General features: G+C 42.1%; 1 protein-coding gene across 24 annotated transcripts in view; it reads right to left on the reverse strand.

The window, feature by feature from the left end:
- Window positions 1-21900, reverse strand: part of sif (still life) — a 1051963-nt gene that overhangs the window by 145390 nt on the left and 884673 nt on the right. For all 24 annotated transcript variants that reach the window (XM_070097567.1, XM_070097564.1, XM_070097583.1 and 21 more), the window contains 2 exons: window positions 13129-13323; window positions 12559-12667 (listed from right to left, as the gene is read on the reverse strand). In XM_070097567.1, the coding sequence (XP_069953668.1) occupies window positions 12559-12667; window positions 13129-13323 (304 nt within the window). The remainder of the gene's footprint in view (window positions 1-12558; window positions 12668-13128; window positions 13324-21900) is intronic.

A 21900-nucleotide genomic window follows, 5' to 3' on the forward strand; every position in this document is an offset into this window, starting at 1 on the left:
TTAATAACAAAGATGTATTTAAAAAATCTTGATACAGTAAAAAAAACTTTTAATAAAGAATTCCCCCCAAAATGCTGACGGATGTGTCTATAAGATTCCTTGTAAAATTTGCGATAAAATTTATTACGGTCGAACTGGTTAAAAGTCTCGAACTTAGATTAAAACAACATAAATATAGCATTAGAACTGGACAAGATTCCAATGCTCTATTTATTCATGTTAGAGATTTTAACCATCCAACTGATTTTCAAAAAGTTGAGAAAGTAGTATCAAGCAAGTCCATGGTCGACACGAATATAATTGAATAATGTCTCATAAAAAGCAGTTTTGAAAATATGAATATTTCCTTTGGTTTATATAAATTGGATTCATTTAGAATTAATAAAATTTGGGAAGAATTTAATGATACATTAAACAAGTAATAAATCTTAATTCTTGGGCAGAGTATTAGGTGTGTTCCACAGAGTGGGGTGTCGTCACGCGTGTGTGAGGTGTTGCTTTGTTGTGGGATGTGATGGTGTGGTGTAGTCTTGACCCTTCATATGCCTTCCTTTGATGTATTGTTTTTATAGTTCCTTGATAATGTGAGAAGTCACGAAAGGGCTTGGAATTTATGTTAATGTCAAAATTAATAATTTTGTACCAAAAGAACATTAGAAAAGTTACCTAACATTATTATAACAAGCGCAATTTAATTTAACCTAATCCAACTAAATATATTTTAGATAAGTTTACAACAATTTAATAATAAACAAAATGAAATATATTTTTTTCGTTAGATTCAGAATGATTTCTGGGAAATTATTACATATACAAATTTTCGCTTGCTCTATTTGGCAAGAGGGGCATTGCTATTTAAGCCAAAAATCGCAAGTTTTACCTATTCGGCACGACATATATATTTATATGTACATATATTATCTCAGTCCACAGCAGGATTCGATCCTTGACACACTGCATCACAACAGTAGTTTAGGTACACAGCCACATCCCAGATAGTATGGACATGTAGCCGAACCTAGACGGTCACTCCCATACTCCAGGACACCAGGATAGTGATCAGTTATTTCATCGCCACGTACAGTGAACTTAGAAAAGGTTTAAAAAAAAAAAAAAAGTTACACACACACATGCTAGATAAAAGATTAAAAATATTTTTCACGAGTTATTAGAGATGAGAAGTTTTGTTTACTGAGAGTGCGTATCAACTGTGCTCGAATACATCTGTTGGGCCAGGTCACGTGATTCTGCCCCGTCTCTTAACTACTCACGAACGGTCACACACTATTCCTGGCCGCATGGGCCATATCGTACCTAATCTTAAAGGTGTGTAGCGAAACATATTTCCACCACTCATTCTGACACTCCTGTATATTATTTGCGTCTTCAACCTCTACCTATCCCCTCCCTGTCCCCGGTACCCGCCTTTCAAACCAACTGTGCTCTAACGCGCCCGCCAAGTACCGCGTAAGTCGTAATCATGTCTCCTCTGGTTCCCCTCTTCTCTATCTATATCATCTGCGAGAACAAACTACCAATAGTTTCATTATTTCTAACAAGTCTGCGCATCCTTAATTATATATATATATATATATATATATATATATATATATATATATATATATATATATATATATATATATATATATATATATATATATATATATATATATATAATATTAATATATATATATATATAATATTAATATATATATATAATATATATATATATATAATATTATATATATATATATATATATATATATATATATATATATATATATATAAAATATTAATATATATATATAATATATATATATATATATATATATATATATATATATATATATATATATATATATATATATATATATATATATATATATATATATATATATATATATATATATATATATATAATGTTCTTGTTTATTCGTGTCTGTGTTAGGTGATAATCTGGTGGACAAAACTTCTCGACAAAATGCCAAAACCGTATATTGTCTTATTCACCTAATCACAGTGAATACAAATAACTGATTTTTTTGTCTTGGTCTTGATGCTTAAGTCTGTGTGGCATGGCAATACTGAGACTAGACAGGCAGGCAGACAGACACGACCCAAGCCAAATATGCTTAACTGTGAAGACGTCGAGAAAACAAGAGGCTGAGTGTAAAGCCTAGCCTCTGACACTGCCTCTTAACCTACGGGCCACACTAGTTGTTGTTGTAAGATCTTCTGATACACCTGTGACTGCTTTCCAGAGTTATACCCTCACAGACAGGTCCCAGGCCACACTTCCCTGTTGCTTGCTCCATCAAGCAGGCTATTGGTGCCCGCAAGGCCGCTTGCTAATTACCCGCCAGCCTCCTTGCAGTTATTTAATAAACAAAATAAACACAGGAAATACAATGTGGTTTATTTATGAAGCAGTAAACCTGTGAAAGTCATTCGGCGCAAACAATGTTATTTGTATAAATTGTTAACATCATTACACACACACACCGCAACTTGCGGAGATCTTTCATCCAAGACTGGAATACTTCTAGTAGAATGTAGCACACTGAAGTACAAGGGAAAGACAGAGAGCAGAGGACTTGCAACTCCACACCGAATAGATCTACATGAAATACCAAAGATCTTAATGAGTGCAGACATAGTTCCTTTGCATAAGGGAGGTATTAGAACACTAGTTACAAATTACAGACCAGTAAGCCTAACTAGCCACATTATAAAAATATACGAGTGATGAGATGTCAAATTGTGAACACCATGGAACAACAAAGTCTGCATAAGCCAAACCAGCACGGTTTTACAACTGGAAGACCATGCCTGTCGCAACTGCTAAATCACTATGACAGAATTACGGAGGCGATGGAAGAAAACCAAAACTCAGATGTGATATATACACATTTTGCAAAGGCGTTTGACAAATGTGATCATGGGGTAACTGCACACAAAATGAGAGCCATAGGCGTAACTGGGAAGACAGATTTTTCAGGTTTCTAATACACAAAACGCAAATAGTAATAAACAGAACAAAATCCAGCATCAGCAAATTAAAAACCTCAGTTCCCCAAGGCACTATCGTGGCACCTCTGCTGTTTTGTATCTTCACAACATAGATAAAAACACCTACTTAATTTGATCAAGCAACGTAGGTGAGAGCCTGAAGCCACTCCTTCTCCAACCCCACTACTGACCCGCTACATTAACACCTGTTCAAACTCTCAAACTGGGGCACGTAATACTAATAATAATCTATTTCTACAAGTACATGATACAACTTATACAGACCATAGCTGACATCAATGATATACTATATAGAAAGCCCCTGCATGGTTGCTGTACCGAATTCTACTGGACTGCAATGTATTAACATATATCTTTTCATAAGATCTGTTTCCCACCATTGTAGGGTGACCCAAAGAAGGAAGGAAGCATATTCATCATCATTCATTCGATAATTGTTATTGCCTCCGCACCCCGGTCTCAGACTAGGCCTCCCCAATAAAAAAAAGTGAATACAGGACTCATACCTAGGAAGCACAGACGGGGAAAGTCAAAGGTAAGTGCATAGTGAATGCATGTACAAGTGTGTAGGATTTGCATATCATCTTACGTGTTCATGCCACTATAATGTTCTGCACTGTTATACAATGTTACTGTTATATGCTTAAGGTTCTCAAAAGATCATTCGCCTCGGAACTGCAAATCGGCTGACGACGCACGCACAAATAAAAGAAAAAGTAGCAGAGGTAGCTAGGATCGCCCCCGCACGCGCAACCAGACCTGTTCTAACTTACGCAGGCACCAACACACACACACACACACACACACAAACACAATTACGTGTAGCTGCACCAGCTGATAGAGCAGCGTGCTGGCTGTATCACCTGGTAACTTTTAACAAGACCCATGGAACTGTCGAGCAACAGGACCCATGAAAATATCAGACAGGAGCCATGAAAATATCAGACAGGAGCCATGAAATCCTGTCAAGAAGTTAGGGTTCATGAAACATGTCAAGCAGAACCTGTGCAACCTGTCAAGCAGAACTCCGAGAATCTGACAAGGCGTGAGATTGGTTCTTTTATCCTTAAAGGTCTTAAAGAGAAAGTGTCAATATCCAAGACACAAGACAATAATTAGAAGAGGAAGTAAAACACAAGAACGTACGTACGTACGTACGTGTGTGTGTGTGTGTGTGTGTGTGTGTGTGTGTGTGTGTGTGTGTGTGTGTGTGTGTGTGTGTGTGTTTGGTTTGTTTTAAACACTTACTGGATGATGAGAGTTAAACAATAAAGAATAGAATACTGAAGCACTCTCTCTCTCTCTCTCTCTCACACACACACACAGAAGGGAGAGAGTGGACCTAGTAGTGACCAGCGAAGATGCGGGGCCAGGAGCTACGAAATGACTCCTGCAACCACAACTAGGTGAGTACACTATGCATACAATCTTCACCACCACCCCACCAAGCAATACTTCTGCTGGTAGCATCAAGTCAGGTGTGTGTACAAGTGTGGGCGTGGGTGTGGGCGTCAACAGGAGTGACCAGAGAGGCTAGCCACACCTGCTACCTGTCTACTGGTCCCTATCACCACCTCAACAAGTTTGCCTTCATGTTCGCCTAACATTAAAAATTAATGGTCTTTAAAAACGTAAATTCTTCTTGGTAAAGAATATATATTTAAAAACACAAAGAGGTCAGTGGTTCGATCTCCAGTACGGGTGGACACATTGGGAAGCATCTCCTGAAGACACCTGCTGTCCATGTTCACCTAGCAGTAAGTAGGTTCCCGGGTGTTAGTCGTCTGGTGTGGGTCATATCCTGGGGACGAAACTGACCAAATTTGCCAGAAATGCTTTGCAAAACAAAGTTCTTTATAAGAGTGAGTGTGGTGACTCACCAAACACACAACAGTGACCGTCATGTGAGTGAGTGTGGTGACTCACCACTCAAACTCACCAAACACACAATTGACCGTCTTGTGAGTGAGTGTGGTGACTCACCACTCAAACTCACCAAACACACATCAGTGACCGTCTTGTGAGTGAGTGTGGTGACTCACCAAACACAAAACAGTGACCGTCATGTGAGTGTGGTGACTCACCACTCAAACTCACCAAACACACAACAGTGACCGTCTTGTGAGTGAGTGTGGTGACTCACCACTCAAACTCACCAAACACACATCAGTGACCGTCTTGTGAGTGAGTGTGGTGACTCACCACTCAAACTCACCAAACACACATCAGTGACCGTCTTGTGAGTGAGTGTGGTGACTCACCACTCAAACTCACAACAGTGACCGTCATGTGAGTGAGTGTGGTGACACCACTTAAACTCACCAAACACACAACAGTGACCGCCATGTGAGTGTGGTGACTCACCACTCAAACTCACCACACAACAGTGACCGTCATGTGAGTGAGTGTGGTGACTCACCACTCAAACTCACCAAACACACAACAGTGACCGTCTTGTGAGTGAGTGTGGTGACTCACCACTCAAACTCACCAAACACACAACAGTGACCGTCATGTGAGTGTGGTGACTCACCACTCAAACTCACCAAACACACAACAGTGACCGTCATGTGAGTGAGTGTGGTGACTCACCACTCAAACTCACCAAACACACAACAGTGACCGTCTTGTGAGTGAGTGTGGTGACTCACCACTCAAACTCACCAAACACACAACAGTGACCGTCATGTGAGTGTGGTGACTCACCACTCAAACTCACCAAACACACAACAGTGACCGTCATGTGAGTGAGTGTGGTGACTCACCACTCAAACTCACCAAACACACATCAGTGACCGTCTTGTGAGTGAGTGTGGTGACTCACCACTCACTCACCACACAACAGTGACCGTCATGTGAGTGTGGTGACTCACCACACAACAGTGACCGTCATGTGAGTGAGTGTGGTGACTCACCACACAACAGTGACCGTCATGTGAGTGTGGTGACTCAGCACTCAAACTCACCAAACACACAACAGTGACCGTCATGTGAGTGAGTGTGGTGACTCACCACTCAAACTCACCAAACACACAACAGTGACCGTCATGTGAGTGTGGTGACTCACCACTCAAACTCACCAAACACACAACAGTGACCGTCTTGTGAGTGAGTGTGGTGACTCACCACTCAAACTCACCAAACACACAACAGTGACCGTCATGTGAGTGTGGTGACTCACCACTCAAACTCACCAAACACACAACAGTGACCGTCTTGTGAGTGTGGTGACTCACCACTCAAACTCACCAAACACACAACAGTGACCGTCATGTGAGTGTGGTGACTCACCACTCAAACTCACCAAACACACAACAGTGACCGTCATGTGAGTGTGGTGACTCACCACTCAAACTCACCAAACACACATCAGTGACCGTCTTGTGAGTGAGTGTGGTGACTCACCACTCAAACTCACCAAACACACATCAGTGACCGTCTTGTGAGTGAGTGTGGTGACTCACCACTCAAACTCACCAAACACACATCAGTGACCGTCTTGTGAGTGAGTGTGGTGACTCACCACTCAAACTCACCAAACACACATCAGTGACCGTCTTGTGAGTGAGTGTGGTGACTCACCACTCAAACTCACAACAGTGACCGTCATGTGAGTGAGTGTGGTGACTCACCACTCAAACTCACCACACAACAGTGACCGTCATGTGAGTGAGTGTGGTGACTCACCACTCAAACTCACCAAACACACAACAGTGACCGTCATGTGAGTGAGTGTGGTGACTCACCAAACACACAACAGTGACCGTCATGTGAGTGTGGTGACTCACCACTCAAACTCACCAAACACACAACAGTGACCGTCATGTGAGTGAGTGTGGTGACTCACCACTCAAACTCACCAAACACACATCAGTGACCGTCTTGTGAGTGAGTGTGGTGACTCACCACTCAAACTCACCAAACACACAACAGTGACCGTCATGTGAGTGTGGTGACTCACCACTCAAACTCACCAAACACACAACAGTGACCGTCTTGTGAGTGAGTGTGGTGACTCACCACTCAAACTCACCAAACACACAACAGTGACCGTCATGTGAGTGTGGTGACTCACCACTCAAACTCACCAAACACACATCAGTGACCGTCTTGTGAGTGAGTGTGGTGACTCACCACTCAAACTCACCAAACACACAACAGTGACCGTCATGTGAGTGAGTGTGGTGACTCACCACTCAAACTCACCAAACACACAACAGTGACCGTCATGTGAGTGAGTGTGGTGACTCACCACTCAAACTCACCAAACACACAACAGTGACCGTCATGTGAGTGAGTGTGGTGACTCACCACTCAAACTCACCAAACACACAACAGTGACCGTCATGTGAGTGAGTGTGGTGACTCACCACTCAAACTCACCAAACACACAACAGTGACCGTCATGTGAGTGAGTGTGGTGACTCACCACTCAAACTCACCAAACACACAACAGTGACCGTCATGTGAGTGTGGTGACTCACCACTCAAACTCACCAAACACACAACAGTGACCGTCATGTGAGTGTGGTGACTCACCACTCAAACTCACCAAACACACATCAGTGACCGTCTTGTGAGTGAGTGTGGTGACTCACCACTCAAACTCACCAAACACACAACAGTGACCGTCATGTGAGTGTGGTGACTCACCACTCAAACTCACCAAACACACAACAGTGACCGTCTTGTGAGTGAGTGTGGTGACTCACCACTCAAACTCACCAAACACACAACAGTGACCGTCATGTGAGTGTGGTGACTCACCACTCAAACTCACCAAACACACAACAGTGACCGTCTTGGTGCTCATCACTGACTTATATTTTTCATAATTTAAATATTAACTATTTCTTTTACTAAGTCATTATGTATTATTATTCGTACTATTAAATTATTTTTTATATGATAAATATTTGGGGGTTGATGAATAATCTAAACTTCATAAAGGGTTGATGAGTTGAAGAGTTTTGGTGTCCATGGACTACGGGTTCACAGTGAGTGTATTCACCTACTTACACTCAGAGTTGTTTGCAGGAGTCGAGGCTCGCCTCCTGGTCCCACCCTCAACCTCAAAAATTCACCACGATGCACTAATCCCAGGCCTCCGGGGCCCTATCATACCTACTCTTGAAACTGTACGTAGAATTTGCTTCCACTACTATGTAAACAATTTTACTCCATTTGTACATTACCCTAAGACAACAAAAAAATATTTTCTAACTTCCCTGTGGCTCGTGTGTTTTCTTAGCTGCTCTCTTTTCCCACTGTCTCGTATTAGAGAGAGAGAGAGAGAGAGAGAGAGAGAGAGAGAGAGAGAGAGAGAGAGAGAGAGAGAGAGAGAGAGAGAGAGAGAGAGACAGAGACAGAGACAGAGACAGAGACAGAGACAGAGAGAGACAGAGAGAGACAGAGAGAGAGAGAGAGAGAGAGACAGAGAGAGAGACAGAGAGAGAGACAGAGAGAGAGAGAGAGAGAGAGAGAGAGAGAGAGAGAGAGAGAGAGAGAGAGAGAGAGAGAGAGAGAGAGAGAGAGAGAGAGAGAGAGAGAGCATACAGGATGTACACACACAAAAGCTGGGATGTTCAGATGTGGAATTCTAGCCTCGGGCTCTCACACTCCGTGAGGAGGAGGACGAGGAATTCTTGGGAGGCAGATACGGTAGAAAGACAATTCACTAACGGAAACCGTGGAATGTAGTTACCTTTTAAATATAACGAACGTAGTTACCTTAAATATAAGTGCTGAATGTAGTTACTCTAGATATAACTGAAAATATAATTACCAAAATTGTAACGAACAAACACAGTTGCACTGATTACAAGTCATAACCTAAAAATTAAGTTGGTCTTAATTCTCTCCTTAAAATGTAGTTTAGAGAACTGATATAAACTGTCTGGAATATAATCACCTCAAGTGTAACTCAGAAATGTAGTTACTTTAAATATAACAACAATTAACAATATATAACAATATAATAATTGTACAAAATCACAAACTTTATTTCAACCCAAAATAAACGGGGAAGAACAACCATTTTTAAAAACAAACTGCGGGACGAAATAAGAATATACCATTAAAAATTATTATTAAAGTCACGTGGAGGCGCTTAACCCGTAAGGGGTCATACAGCGCCCGGGGAAAGTGCCCCAGAGTGTGGACGGGTAAGGCAGGGCAAGAAGACGTCTGAATCTGTTATGTGGGCAACACCTCCCGTGTGCGGAGTTATCATACGAGTTAAAATACCTTCACAGGACGGGAACAAACGCCACCACCACAACCACGCCGAGAACCACCACCAAGGCAACCACCACCACAACCATCACCACCACAACTACGCCAAGAACCACCACAACCATCACCAGCACCGTCTGCCAATCCTCTTGTGTTTACATATAACAGTTTCGGGTACAAGTTCGGGATTAATCCCTCTCACTATCTTCCAGGTGTAGATTATCGTGTATCTGTCTCGCCTATATTCTAAGGACTTGCGGTACTTTCAGTAATTTAGAAGTTTGAGTTCATACCGGCTGTGAAAGTTCTCTACCCATTTCTCAGTTCCGCAATTTCGTCTGCCTTGAAGGGGATCGTTAGTCTACAACAATATTCAGACTAAGTGAGAACGAGTGACAGTGTCATCACTGGCTTAGCATCTCTGTTCTGAAAGTTCTAGTTATTCAACTTATTTTCCTTGCAGAATGCGAAGCAATCAGGTATTTTAAAAGAGAGGGGTAACTGCGGTAGTTCTGGGATTGTTATAGTGCGAGATACCCAACACAAATACAGTTATATAGCAACATACAACTGTATCGGAAACATACACAAATAACCCGCACATATGAGAGAGAAGCTTATGACGACCTTTCAGTCCGACTTCGACCATTTACAAAGTCACACTAACACAAAAGAGCGAGGGAGTTAGTGTATATATAGGCGGGGGGGACAGAGATGGCACAGAGGAAGAAATAATAGTAGTGGTAAGGCTAGTAGTGGAAGTAGTAAAGGGAGTAGCAAGGGTAGTAGAAAGTACCAAGAGTAGTTATAGTGGCACAACAGAAAGGGGAGTGAAGGGAGGCAACAGTAGTGTTAGTAGCAACATATAATTGTATTGTCAACATATAACTGTTAGTGGCAACATTTCAACTACACAGTGGACTTAAGTCACACACAGATGGCTTTAATAAAGCCCGCTGCATGGGCGAAACGTCGGCATAAAGGTTCTACATAACACAGCTTTTAGACACCTGTTAGGCAGACAGGAAGTATAAGGAAGACAGAAGCGAAAGAGAAGCGGGAGAAAGAGCAGAAGACTGGTTGGAGAGGAGGGGGTGAAAAAACGAAGAATAAAAGCATGGGTGAAGAAGAAAGGAACGAGAGATAAAAAAATATCTTATTAGGATAGAAAACGGAAGAAAATGAATATGAAAATATTAAAAATGAGAATAAAGAGAGAATAAAAGAGGGAAGAGGGGGAGAAGAGGAGGTGGATGGCCGCTGGTTTGGGCGTTCCTCCCTCCCCCACAATGGCCAGGTAATTGTCACCTGATGAGTACTGAAGCCTGAACAGTTCTGACCTAAAATACTACACTGAAATGCTATGAATCGACCCCTGCAGCCACAAATAAGTGATTACACACAACACACAACACACACACACACAGGTTTGCAACTGGTATGTGCTGAGGAGAGATTAAAGGAGCTAAACCCGACGACACTAGAGGAAAGAGGGACATGGGTCCAGAAAGGTATTCCCGTTTTCCATAATCCCAGCCTCCTCTACCTTAATGCAAACAAATGGAATAGTGGAGGGGGGTCATAAAATTCCACTGCAGAAAAAAATAAAAATATGTATATACGTATTTATGTACATACGTATGTATATTTACATGAAATTTTTTATATGCATGGCGTGTGCAGATGTATATTTATGCATACATACATAAAATATATAATCTATATGTCCTACATAAGTGAGGGGATATAGGAAAGTGTAAGCACGGTACGATAAAGCTCTTGGAGCAGGGAATTTGAACCTAGTGGCGACCAGCGAAGATGCCGGGACACGAGCTGTGACTCGACCCCTGCAGCTACAAACAGGTGAGTACACTATACAGTGAGAGTAAGGTGTGTGTGTGTGTGTGTAGGTGACCAGTCATCAGTGAGTGAGAACGTGACAACTCACTCACTTCCGTGCATGTATAAGAGCATGCGTATTGACTCTTCCTTCCCGCCTCCCACTATTCTCCTCCTCTTGTGCCTCCAGCCCACCACCACCTCCACGTGGACGACGCCATCCTAACTACACCTAGACATTTCATCCTAAAAATGTCAAGAGGACTCAGTTGATCCTTCCATCCACTTTACAATCCAAGAATATAAGGAAAGAAACCTCACATTTCTGGGTGTCCAGACAAAACTAGAGCACCAACCTAAATTCAAACTTTACCACAAACTAACCAATCAGGAACAACTTGATACTTCTCTCCTCTAATCACAAAAGAAAGACTAAAAGGGGAGTTCTGTTTCGCCGTTTCTTGCGAGCCTAAAGACTCTGCAGGAGCGAGTGCTTGCAAGAAGACTAGCGATAACAGCGACGCCTTCATACCAATTTTAATTAATGCGTATGTGTATATACTCTTTGGGATGAGATCCAATTATCTCCCATTTCTTAGGTCCTGCGTGACCCTTACGAGTTTAGCGCATCTCATGACTATCATAATGACTAATGATAGAATTACCGACAAAATGTTTGGCAAATAAACAAGGATGCAACTAACGTTGGTTCATACGAAATGGAGTTATCAAGTGATATATCAAGAGTAACGTCGACCAGCAGATGATGATGATGATGGCGATGATGATGGTCATTGATGATGATGATAATGGTGATGATGATGATGATGATGATGCACTCTTCCTACGTCAATGACCCAACTTATGATTTTCACAGTCCAGTAATTCCTTGTTAGAGGGCCATCATCCAAGAGAAAGCTAACCTCTACTCATCTACCTTAACTTGCAGAAGTAAACAGACATATAAACTGTAATCTCTGTCTAGCTTGAAAAAGCTATACAAAGAGAAACATTGTTCCACTTAAAACTTCTGCAACTTATCAGCCTTCACACTTGTCAGCAATACGCTACTGCATCAAAAATATGAAAATGATAAGTTATATACATGTGCAACACTTGGGTATCTTTATTGTGGAAACGCTTCCTCAATAAAGATAAATGATTTTCTGAACCATTTACCCACAAAAACGAATCTACCTGGACTTAATACTCATTTCTGCAACACTGCAAGCTCTCGAAGATGTGTTGACTAACACGAAAGGCCTAGAGCTATCATTCAACTCCCCCCGTGGTTGTTTTGCATCTTGCATCGCTTACTCGCGATTATTGTATGTACGTATATATATATATATATATATATATATATATATATATATATATATATATATATATATATATATATATATATATATATATATATATATATATATATATTAACATAAAAGGGGTACTTACTGGGATGTAGAACTTTTTGAGCTTTTGAATGTGAGGCGCAGAAGGAACTGTAGAGCTTAAATTGGCTGGCGTAGTAGAGGAATGCACTCCCGATGGAGAACAACACGTTCTGAGGGAAGCAAAGGAAAATGAAGTGACTTTAGGAAAATATGACGTTATGCAGACTTTACTCCCGGTACTCCATAAACAAAACTGATATATTTTCAAATACTCCACACACACTCACACACACACACACACACACACACACACACACACACACACACACACACACACACACACACACACACACACACAGTCTATTAGATTCCCAAAGACTTAAAGACCACGGTTAATATCAACTTTAACCCCAAAGATAAAAAGTTATAACAAAGGTCAACACGGTAAGTCGAAGTCTTTAAAAAGGAGGTAAACAAGCTTCAGCAGTATGACCTTAGGATCATACTGCTGACGCGTTACTTAAACCTCGAAGACAAAATAAAGAGCTCTGACCAAACGAAGACCAATAGAAATACTTAAATAAAGGAACCATAACTTTATGATGAAATCACTACGAAGTATCACACTGACCTTAAACTCGTATGGCTGGTCGAAGGAGAGGAAGCCCGGCTCCATATCGAGAGCTTCTTGCAGCGCCTGCAAGAATAGCCGCTGGAAGGCTACGATCTCGCGGATGTTACCGAAGAGAGCGTTAACCTCGGCCGAGCTCAGGAACGACGCACTCTTCAATGGCTCCAGGTAGTTCTCCAGCAAGTTATTCAAGTGCTGGAGGAAGACATTTATTACTTAGCAATGCGTGAAAATACTTAATTCACAAAGAGTTTGGCTCGTTAAGGAAGAAATCGCAATAAAACGCGTGACTGCAATATGACAATATACCACAGAGAAAACAGGAAATAAAACGAGCGATTTCATGTGCTTACACATTTGAAGAGGAAAGCGCTCAGGTTTTATTTCCTAGTTTCGCTGTGGTATTTTTTCATCTTAGCTAGATAAAAAATAGCAGGTTTTTCACACACACAATCTAAAAGTATAAAACAATATCTAACAAAGGGAAAAACTAATCCACTGATAATACAAGAACTAAAAAATATATTATCTTAATAAAGATTTGAGTTTTCTTATCTAAACTATTAAAGTGAAACAAACCTAACTTTTTTGCCTTTCCCAATGTACAAATATTCTCTTATCAACGTTAGCACCTTCAGCTGTACCTGTTCGTCCTCCTCCAGCTGTGGGATGTAATGGCTTAGAAAACCGACAAGTTGAAGAATGAGACTTGTGCAACATTTAGGATTCTTTGCTGAGGAAACGTTTCACCAGTCAGTGGCTTCTTCAGTCCAGTACAGAGAAGAACGGTGAATGATAGGGAGGAGAATGAGGTAATCAGTCCCTCAGCCTAGAGTCGACTCTAGGGTGAGGAACTGATTACCTCATTCTCCTCATCTTTCACCGTTCTTCTCTGTATCGAACTGAAGAAGTCACTGACTGGTGAAACGTTTCCTCAGTAAAGATTCCCAAATGTTGAACAAGTGTCTCATTCTTCCTCCAACGTGCGTCACACCTCACTCTCCGCCTATATATATAATGTCTTTCTACCTCGGTATGTTAGAAGTGATCAAGGTCCCAGGACCGAAACGTTTTCTAATAAATATGTCATAGTGTTTGCTTACGTGTCTTTCTAAACCAGTATTAACCTTACTGACTTCCAGTGCTGAAGGTCCCTGGGTAAGTGTGTTACTACTACTACTACTACTAGTGATAGTAGTGTCCTTTAGGGATCACAGTTTAAGCTTTTTCTGTTCGACGCGAGTGGAGTCAGTTCTTGCATATTTATAAGGTGAACTGCATATTGTAATAAAGTTGGTAGAATTACCGACAATATGTAAAGTAAAAGGACACAAGTGCAACTAATGTGACATTTATTGTGGCAACGTTTCGCTCTCCAGGAGCTTTATCAAGCCATTACAAACAATACATGGACACAGAGGGTATATAAAGGCTCAGAGTGAGGTGAATACTAGTGAGGTACCATTTCGATGTTCACTAGTGGTGGTAGTAGTAGTAGTAGTAGTAGTAGTGGTAGTGACAAAAGTAATACAATATGGTAGAGCAATTAATTCGTACATGAGTAAAAGGATATAAAAGCTATTACTTGGGTAACATAAAAATAGGTTGGACAAATATAAACTGGAATGAGGCAGCTTGTTTCAGTGTTCACTCTCTGTGCTTTGTGTAGTATAACAGGAGAGACTATGTGATGGCAGGGTTTACTGTTTTCAGGAGGATTCTTGCTAAGACTTCGGAGATGGTGAAGCTGCCGTTGTTTTGTTTAATTGTATTCGAAACAGCGATCAGTGCTGATTCAAGGCACTTGCGTGTGCGGAAATTAGTTTCTTTTATCACTAATTGGGCGTCTCTGAATTTCGTAAGATGATTGGTGGAATTTCGGTGTTGTACACAGGCGTTGTTTAAGTTGTCGTTCCTACATGCGTATATGTGTTCATTGAGGCGGGTGTCGAGGTTTCTTGCTGTTTCACCTACGTAGATCTTGTCACAGCCTCCACAGGGTATAGTGTAAACTCCTGCATTGACTGGTTCGTGGTGCTTGGGTTTTGTCCTGGTTAGATCCTTTATTGAAGTGGTAGAAGCGATGGCGACTCTGGTGTTAGCTTGTGAAAGTACTTTTGAGACGTTTAGTGCAACCTGGCTGTTGGGAAGAATTATAACTTTGTTGGGAGCGGTGTTGATGCGTGGAGAATTGATGATCTGAAGAGCTCTTTTCTTGCAGTCTTTGATGAAAAAAGAAGGAAATTGTAACTCAGTGAATGTTTGGTGAATGTAAGTACATTCCTCGTCAAGAAACTCAGGACTACAAATTCGGTATGCTCTTAGGAAAAACCCGATGATGATGCCTCTTTTGGTCTTGGTATCAAGATACCAAGACCAAAAGAGGCATCATCATCGGGTTTTTCCTAAGAGCATACCGAATTTGTAGTCCTGAGTTTCTTGACGAGGAATGTACTTACATTCACCAAACATTCACTGAGTTACAATTTCCTTCTTTTTTCATCAAAGACTGCAAGAAAAGAGCTCTTCAGATCATCAATTCTCCACGCATCAACACCGCTCCCAACAAAGTTATAATTCTTCCCAACAGCCAGGTTGCACTAAACGTCTCAAAAGTACTTTCACAAGCTAACACCAGAGTCGCCATCGCTTCTACCACTTCAATAAAGGATCTAACCAGGACAAAACCCAAGCACCACGAACCAGTCAATGCAGGAGTTTACACTATACCCTGTGGAGGCTGTGACAAGATCTACGTAGGTGAAACAGCAAGAAACCTCGACACCCGCCTCAATGAACACATATACGCATGTAGGAACGACAACTTAAACAACGCCTGTGTACAACACCGAAATTCCACCAATCATCTTATGAAATTCAGAGACGCCCAATTAGTGATAAAAGAAACTAATTTCCGCACACGCAAGTGCCTTGAATCAGCACTGATCGCTGTTTCGAATACAATTAAACAAAACAACGGCAGCTTCACCATCTCCGAAGTCTTAGCAAGAATCCTCCTGAAAACAGTAAACCCTGCCATCACATAGTCTCTCCTGTTATACTACACAAAGCACAGAGAGTGAACACTGAAACAAGCTGCCTCATTCCAGTTTATATTTGTCCAACCTATTTTTATGTTACCCAAGTAATAGCTTTTATATCCTTTTACTCATGTACGAATTAATTGCTCTACCATATTGTATTACTTTTGTCACTACCACTACTACTACTACTACTACTACTACCACCACTAGTGAACATCGAAATGGTACCTCACTAGTATTCACCTCACTCTGAGCCTTTATATACCCTCTGTGTCCATGTATTGTTTGTAATGGCTTGATAAAGCTCCTGGAGAGCGAAACGTTGCCACAATAAATGTCACATTAGTTGCACTTGTGTCCTTTTACTTTACGAACTGCATATTCTTTGACTAATAATATATTTGATACGGTGCCACATAGTAAGTTACTTGGCAGTAGTGAGTAAAAGACTCTGCAGAACACACTTGTACTGGGACACATTTCGATCAATTTAGGTCATAATCTGATGCAAGTATTTCATGAAGTTCAGCTTTTATTGGGACAGCTTTTCAGTCGGTATATACATTTAGAAATTCAGACGTATAACTTGATCTGCTTAGATCTTTATCAAGTTTTGTGATTTGATAGTTATAAAAGATAAAAACGGTGTTCCAATATAAACATGTACTTCAAAGTTGTTGTTTTTTTATACTCAGTGCTGTGCTTGCCAACCTCTTCATGGAAAACCTGGAGACAGAGAAATTCAGCACCCTCATTCCCAACACCGTTACCTGGCTAAGATACGTTGATGATGTATTGGTTTTCTATCCGAGACATCTCAATATCCAGGCCCTTCTCAACAAGATCAATGCAGTTGAACCATCAATAAAGTTTACACTTGAACTCGAAAATAATGGCAAACTTCCTTTCCTCGACGTTCTACTGTACAGATCTCCCGACAGTGACAAACTTCTCTTCAAAGTGTACAGAAAACCTACCAACAAGGACGATCTTATACACTTTTATTGACACCAAGACACCCGCACTAAGAGAGGAGTCCTCATTGGCTTCTTCTTGAGAGCTCTTCGCATCTCCAGCCCTTGTTTTCTAGAAGAAGAATGCACTTACATAACACAAGCCTTTACACGTCTTCAGTTCCCATCTTTCTTCATCCGAGACTGCAGACTCAAGGCACAAGCTATCCTCAACAAACCGCCCATGGAACAGCACCCTAAGTAGTTCATAGTACTCCCATGTGGTGATGTTGCCACGAATACTCGCCGGGCACTTGCTATGAGTAACATCAACGTTTCCACCATAAACACATCATCTATCAAAGACCTCACTACGAAACGCAGCCCCACACCTCTAACTTCTACAGCAGGCGTCTACACTATCCCCTGTGGGTTCTGTCCCAAGAAATATGTAGGCGAGACAGGCAGAGATCTTGCAGCCCGCCTGAATGAGCATCGAAATGCCTCTAACAGAGACGATGTAAGGTACGCCTGTGTCCTCCACAGAGACTCCACGGGGCATTTGATGAACTGGAATGAGGCACAACTCGTTCTCACCGAACCAGACCTCAGACGCCGACGGTGCCTAGAAGCCTCACTAATCGCCGTCACCGACACTATAGAACGCAACACTGGAAACTACAAAATTTCAAAAACATTGGCATACATGATACTTAAGCACCACCAACCCAACAACACAGGAGTCACATGATTTCATCATCTAAGCGTCCTCATCATAGGTAGAGGTTGTTTTGATAAGGACCTGCCTCGCATGGGCCAGTAGGCCTTCTACAGTGTTCCTCCATTCTTATGTTCTTATGACATTCCTCAGGTCACGTCGGTCTTGGCGAACATTATACATACATATACCTCTGTATGTTAGAAGTGATCAAGGTCCCAGGACCGAAACGTTTTCTAATAAATATGTCATAGTGTTTGCTTACGTGTCTTTCTAAACCAACTTGTCGGTATTTATTACCAAGGTTAATACTATGTAAACAAAACTGATGGAAATTCGAGAATGCATTATTCCATCTGATTAATACTTGCGCAAGACTCTTGTTGCCTGGTCACCGATGATACAAGCAACTTTCACTTTCCATTGACCCAGTCCAGACCTTACCCTCTCAGCTTAATCCAACACCAGACCCAGCTTATACCCTAATAGGCAACCTACCCTCAACACGAACCTTTACATTTTCTAAAGGGTTTCTGCACGTCGGTTTCTGAACGATGTACCTGTGTGACAGCTATGACCAGTCTAGAGAAGAGCAACGTTACCGTTCTACTGTTGCTGTCCGGCTTCAGCCCAGACTGTTGTCTACCTGATCAATCTACCTGTTGCTGCCCACGGCATGCCCACATAGCCCTAGCAATCTGACATCGAAGCATACAAAATTATAAATTAGTTAGTTTGTATTAGGGTATACTAATGTAAATTATCTAACACTTCCGTAGAATTAACTGCCAATAAACAAATTACATAAAGGAGAAGGTAACGTGGTTAAATTTAAATATATGCCTATTCTTATAGATTTTGAAGATTTTTTTCATATTTAGGGCAACAGACGACGGAGGTGGCGTTGACTTGGTTGTACATAATACATTCACAGTGTTCAGCGTAAGGAAGGAGCAGCAACATTAATTACACTGCAGCAGGAGCAACACTACGTGCCACTAGACAAAGACAGCCACACTAGGCTACCAACCTGGCGCTGAGTGATGGCACAAGGCAGGTGCATCACGGCCTTAGGTGCATACACAAACACTAATTAACACAAAGGTAAGTGCAGGTAAGTTAAACAAGGACACCGGTGATCACACACAACACTGTGATGGCTACCACCCACTGCACGTTCTACTTATCCCTAGAAGGAAGCCTTCGTGAGGTCTGTCATCCAGTCAAACCTGTGTGTTTTCATGCACTTGTGAGCTCGCTGTTTCGTTGGTTAATAGAGTTTAAAACCTACCAACTACACCAGGGTCATTAAAGCTTCATGTAACTTCTTCACCACCAGTCAAGAATACCTTAATACTGTACCTAAAATAATGATTATAGTAAACTAGTAAACATACCTCTCTCTCTCATATATATATATATATATATATATATATATATATATATATATATATATATATATATATATATATATATATAATATATATATATATATATATAATAGGTAAACTGGTCAATTAGCAAATTTTCTCTTATACGTTTAAAGATATATATTTTCATTTATGTTAATGTATAAATTAATAATTTTGTATCAAAATTAGAAAATTTACCTGACCTTATTATAACAAGCACAGTTTAATTTAGTCAAATCCAACTAAATATATTTTAAATAAGTTTACAATAATTTAATAATAAACAAACACAATGAAATATATTTTTTTCGTTAGGTTCAGAATGATTTTTTTTTACAAAATTATTGCATATACAAATTTTCGCTTGCCTTATTCGGCAAGAAGAGCGTTGCTATTTAAGCAAAAATAGCAAGTTTTACCTATTCGTCCCGACATTATACATTATACGCACACACACGTATATATATATAGTGTGTGGGGGACTACATTATATATCTACGAATGTATCTATAGGTGAACAAAGCAGGTTCACTGTTGCAACAGCCTCACAACATATTAAAACATTACATACCTCAGCATACACAGTTGCACTAAACTGTCAAAACCAGGTAGATATAAAACAAACTCTACTTAACTTGCACTAAGGGAACTGGAAAGAAGCGAGGAGGTAGGAGAGAGGGGAGGGGAAAAAGGAATAGACAGCGAGGGAGAGTAAGGAAAGGAAAAGAGAAATGAGCAGGCAAGAAGGGAGGGAGTGAATAGAGAAAAGGAGAAATGAGAAGGCAGAGACGGAAGGAGAAAGAGTGGTGAGAGAGATGGAAGGTAGCAGACAGCAAGGAGTCATGTAGCAAGTGTGGGTGACGCAGGTGAAATAATTCATGTACGATACTGAGTCATACGTCCCTCACCTGAGAGAGAGAGAGAGAGCGAGAGAGAGAGAGAGAGAGAGAGAGAGAGAGAGAGAGAGAGAGAGAGAGAGAGAGAGAGAGAGAGAAATTCCCATATCACTTTATAGCTCGTAAGTATATTCCCGTTAAGAGTTAATTGGTCACTGATAATGCTACGTTCATCCCACTTCCTGGATGCTGGTGCCTTCTCTCCCTGCTGCTGCTGTCGCTCTTGCTGCTGTTTCTGCTGGTATGGCTCGCTGGTACTGTGGCTCGCTACTGCTGCTGCAGCTGCTGTGCCTCACTAATGATGTGGTCTGCCGCTGCTGGATCTGCTGGTATGGCTCGCTACTGCTGTGGTCTACCGCTGCTGCTGCTGTTGTGGTCTACCTCTGCTGATGCTGGTGTTGTGGTCTACCGCTGCTGCTGATGCTGGTGTTGTGGTCTACCACTGCTGCTGATGCTGGTGTTCTGGTCTACCGCTGCTGCTGATGCTAGTGTTGTGGTCTACTGCTGCTGCTGGTGTTGTGGTCTACCGCTGCTGCTGATGCTGGTGTTGTGGTCTACTGCTGCTGCTGGTGTTGTGGTCTACCTCTGCTGCTGCTGGCGTTGTGGTCCACCGCTGCTGCTGATGCTGGTGTTGTGGTCTACTGCTGCTGCTGGTGTTGTGGTCTACCTCTGCTGCTGCTGGTGTTGTGGTCTACCTCTGCTGATGCTGGTGTTGTGGTCTACCGCTGCTGCTGATGCTGGTGCTGTGGTCTACCGCTGCTGCTGATGCTGGTGCTGTGGTCTACCACTGCTGCTGATGCTGGTGTTCTGGTCTACCGCTGCTGCTGATGCTGGTGTTGTGGTCTACTGCTGCTGCTGGTGTTGTGGTCTACCTCTGCTGCTGCTGGTGTTGTGGTCTACCTCTGCTGATGCTGGTGTTGTGGTTTACCGCTGCTGCTGATGCTGGTGTTGTGGTCTACCTCTGCTGATGCTGTTGTGGTCTACTGCTGCTGCTGATGCTGGTGTTGTGGTCTACCGCTGCTGCTGATGCTGGTGTTGTGGTCTACCGCTGCTGCTAATGCTGGTGTTGTGGTCTACCGCTGCTGTTGAAGCTGGTGTTGTGGTCTACCGCTGCTGCTGCTGAAGCTGGTGTTGTGGTCTACCTCTGCTGCTGATGCTGGTGTTGTGGTCTACCGCTGCTGCTGATGCTGGTGTTGTGGTCTACCGCTGCTGCTGAAGCTGGTGTTGTGGTCTACCGCTGCTGCTGGTGTTGTGGTCTACCGCTGCTGCTGATGCTGGTGTTATGGTCTACCGCTGCTGCTGATGCTGGTGTTGTGGTCTACCGCTGCTGCTGATGCTGGTGTTGTGGTCTACCGCTGCTGCTGATGCTGGTGTTGTGGTCTACCGCTGCTGCTGATGCTGGTGTTGTGGTCTACCGCTGCTGCTGATGCTGGTGTTGTGGTCTACCGCTGCTGCTGATGCTAGTGTTGTGGTCTACCGCTGCTGCTGATGCTGGTGTTGTGGTCTACCACTGCTGCTGATGCTGGTGTTGTGGTCTACCGCTGCTGCTGATGCTAGTGTTGTGGTCTACCGCTGCTGATGTGGTCTACCACTGCTGCTGATGCTGGTGTTGTGGTCTACCGCTGCTGCTGATGCTAGTGTTGTGGTCTACTGCTGCTGATGTGGTCTACCACTGCTGCTGATGCTGGTGTTGTGGTCTACCGCTGCTGCTGATGCTAGTGTTGTGGTCTACCTCTGCTGCTGATGCTG

The sequence above is a fragment of the Cherax quadricarinatus genome, chromosome 58 (genome assembly GCF_038502225.1).
Source record: "Cherax quadricarinatus isolate ZL_2023a chromosome 58, ASM3850222v1, whole genome shotgun sequence".
NCBI classification, from domain to species: domain Eukaryota; kingdom Metazoa; phylum Arthropoda; class Malacostraca; order Decapoda; family Parastacidae; genus Cherax; species Cherax quadricarinatus.